Source organism: Trichogramma pretiosum, unplaced genomic scaffold (assembly GCF_000599845.2).
Source record: "Trichogramma pretiosum strain Unisexual culture from Peru unplaced genomic scaffold, Tpre_2.0 scaffold47, whole genome shotgun sequence".
Lineage (NCBI taxonomy): Eukaryota > Metazoa > Arthropoda > Insecta > Hymenoptera > Trichogrammatidae > Trichogramma > Trichogramma pretiosum.
The window spans coordinates 385,631-388,585 of record NW_019640859.1 but is presented as its reverse complement, the minus strand read 5'-3'; the positions used below and the strand labels follow the sequence as shown (position 1 = coordinate 388,585).

Sequence of the window (2,955 nt, the reverse complement as noted above, 5' to 3'; positions counted from 1 at the left end):
ATCGATGTAGCCGGGACCACCGTTGTCGATGGCTCTTGTGCATCGACAGTATTGATGCAGTTTTTGATGTATCGCTCAATTTTGATGGTTTTATTCATAGTGACCCCGATATAGATGCGACGCATAGAAAGTTGCAATTGCGTGTGCTAGTTTCTTCTAATTTTTTTAATTGACAGTTTAGATTCTTTAATGTCGAAAAGATTTATCTTTTTACATAAAAAATTTAACAGCAAATCATTTTAATAATTTGAGATTATGAATTGCATTCGTGTGATTGATTGAGGATAAGGAACTGAATTAAATAGAAGTTTCATTTTTAATTGACGAGTATTTTTTTATTTCAACAATATTAAATATTAATATAATAAAACTATTCGAGTTTCAGTCTCTTAACAAATGCATATCTGAAAATATGTCTCTATATATAATTTATATAATATAATATTTGTTCGTACGTATACGTTTGTAGAATTATATATTTACACTTGTGAACTTAATAGCTAGACGAGAAAAAAAGGTTTTGACTGTTTTACGTTTTTCGTTAAAAAAACATACGTATAAAAAAAATCGAGCACTCATTACATTTAACTAACACATTGTCACGCGCACACTTTAACAACTATAGGACAATACAAACAAACACATACATACACACATGCATTCACACATATCGGAGCAGTCATTTGAGGAAGATCGAGTATTTTCTGACAACATTTTATCGATTGATTGGCTCCGCTATCTCTAATTTTCATTTTGTGATATTTACAACGTATATGATACAAGAAACAAAATAATCGCGACGCGCGATTCACTCCTCGTCGTTCCTCTTGTCGCGGAGGTCGCACAGGGCCGTGATGTAGGACTGTGCCATCTGCAGCGTCTCGTACTTGGACAGCTGTCTGTTGTTGCCCAGCGAGGGTAGATAATCCCTCAGACGATCGAAGGCCTTGTTGAGATTCTGCATTCTGCGTCGTTCACGGGCGTTGGCTGCGAGTCGCCGTTTCCTCACCACCCCCGTCGTCGTCGTTGTTTTGCCAGACTTGCCTGACTTGGTTCCGGATTTTCGGTCGGCGCAAGAGGTAGTGGGCTCGCTACCGGCCGAGTCGAGGCCGCCGGGACTGTCACTGCGCTCTGAAGAGCAACTACTCATCTCGTCGGCGAATCCCATGTCCTGGCAAAATTGATTGTTGTTCATCGTCGTCGTGGGACTCACTGCGGTGTTATCGTCGTCGAGCTGGTGCTGCATCGCAGCCGCCTGAAAGGGTGCGAAATGATCCGTCGGGATATTTTGCATAATTTGTTGTTGTTGTGGCTGCATCTGATGCTGCTCGTACGGTAATTGCCCGTGAAATTGCTGGGGATGCAGCTGCGTCAAGTCTTGGCTCTGGGCGTGATGATAGCCGCCCCCGTTGAGCTGAGCCATCTCCGACTCGGACAGACCTGCTGGGCTAAGCGAGCGATGCGAGGTCGGCGGACTTGGGGTATACCATCCGTCGCTTTCGTAATATTGGCCCTGCTGCTGGATCTGCTGGATTTGAGGAGCCAGGGAATGGCTGGCGTAGGACGACATACGACCTGACGACTGATACGACGCCAGATTGTCGAGGTCTTCGCCGCCGCAGCCCATGAGGCCGCCGTAGCCGCTGAACACATGATTGCTGGGAAGCAAAACTTGCTGCTGCATCATCTTTGCAGATTTTTTTTTCAATACACACAATGGAGCACTGGATAAACTTTCGTCAATGTTCTGACAAAAAAATAAATAAATTAACCGAATGAACTCGGAAAGAACGTCGAAGGCACACCAAGAGTTTTGAACTTTTTTTTCTCGTTGATATATTTTTAACACAATATCGCGAGAGGCACACCGAAAAAACTTGGCTTAAAACGTATAGCGAAAAACTTGGAGTTGTTTATCGTAGCTCGAGTCGAGGAGCAATCTGCGGTCTGGCCAGCCAACTCGACTATTTATGCCGGCGCAGCTCCCAGATCTCCTTTGCCCCACTCTACGATTCTCTCTCTGTATATCTGGCTAAGCGCGCGTGCCGTCCAACCAATGGCAGGCTCGGCTCCTCCCACTGGTCGCGCGTCCAACAGGTGAGTTGAAATCGCACCGAGCTGTGTTTAACGCAGGCATACGAACACACGCACGCACACGCACACACCTAAACGTAATATGTGTATAAGCCGAAATTACTGTTGCTGAGCAGTGCTAACTCGTAAAGCCGTCAATCATGTGCGCTCTGCTCGCGATTCGATTTCGTTACGATACAGCTGCTGCTGCCGCCGATGCACTTGTGCACTTGTGCATCGCCCGATGATCGTTTCGTGGCGGTACATCTTCGAAGGCTGTATCGATACTCGATCTTTTGGTCCAAGATTGGATTTTTTGAATAGCTTGGCGATTTTACAAACGAACTTGTTTCTATTCAGTGCTGCTTATGGAGTTTATACGGAGAGGTATAATTGGTGAAAAGTATCATCGAACATGAATAAATGAGACTTTTTTTCGCGCAGCTTTTTTTTGATGTGTTAATAATTGCAAAAAAAGCATAGATATTTGACATCAGACAATAATCAAATTATTTATTATAAGTGAGAAAATGACAAAATGTATGTTTGAAGTATGCCACCATTAACTGTTGAGAAAGTTAATCCGAACTGAAAAAAATTCTGAAGGTTTATCGGTTTTTGTGGTCCATCGTATGATAGAAACACTATTTCGTAAGGTTTGTTCTGCCGCGCTTCATAAATAAATCACAGATACTCAAATCATCGTTCTCATCGCAAAGCAACGATGCATATCTATACAATAATAAATAAATAAAAACTTTGTGAACTCGCATACATGATAATAGTTCGCACGCAAGATGAGCGGTCGCTGGAGGCTCACGGAGGATATAGACGATTTACGGAAGGTATGTGCCGCGCGCATCGCTCGAATGATTTATCTGC

General features: G+C 43.4%; 1 protein-coding gene across 1 annotated transcript; it reads right to left on the bottom strand.

Moving 5' to 3' along the window:
- Positions 1-808: 808 nt before the first annotated feature.
- Positions 809-1,687, bottom strand: LOC106654362 (protein atonal-like). Its single transcript, XM_014374180.1, has one exon. It carries the CDS (start codon positions 1,685-1,687, stop codon positions 809-811), a length of 879 nt encoding a protein of 292 aa, XP_014229666.1.
- Positions 1,688-2,955: the final 1,268 nt, after the last annotated feature.

Coding starts and splice junctions, on each gene's coding strand:
- LOC106654362 (XM_014374180.1), bottom strand. CDS start 1,687: ATGATGCAGCAGCAAGTTTTGCTTCCCAGCAATCATGTGTTCAGCGGC.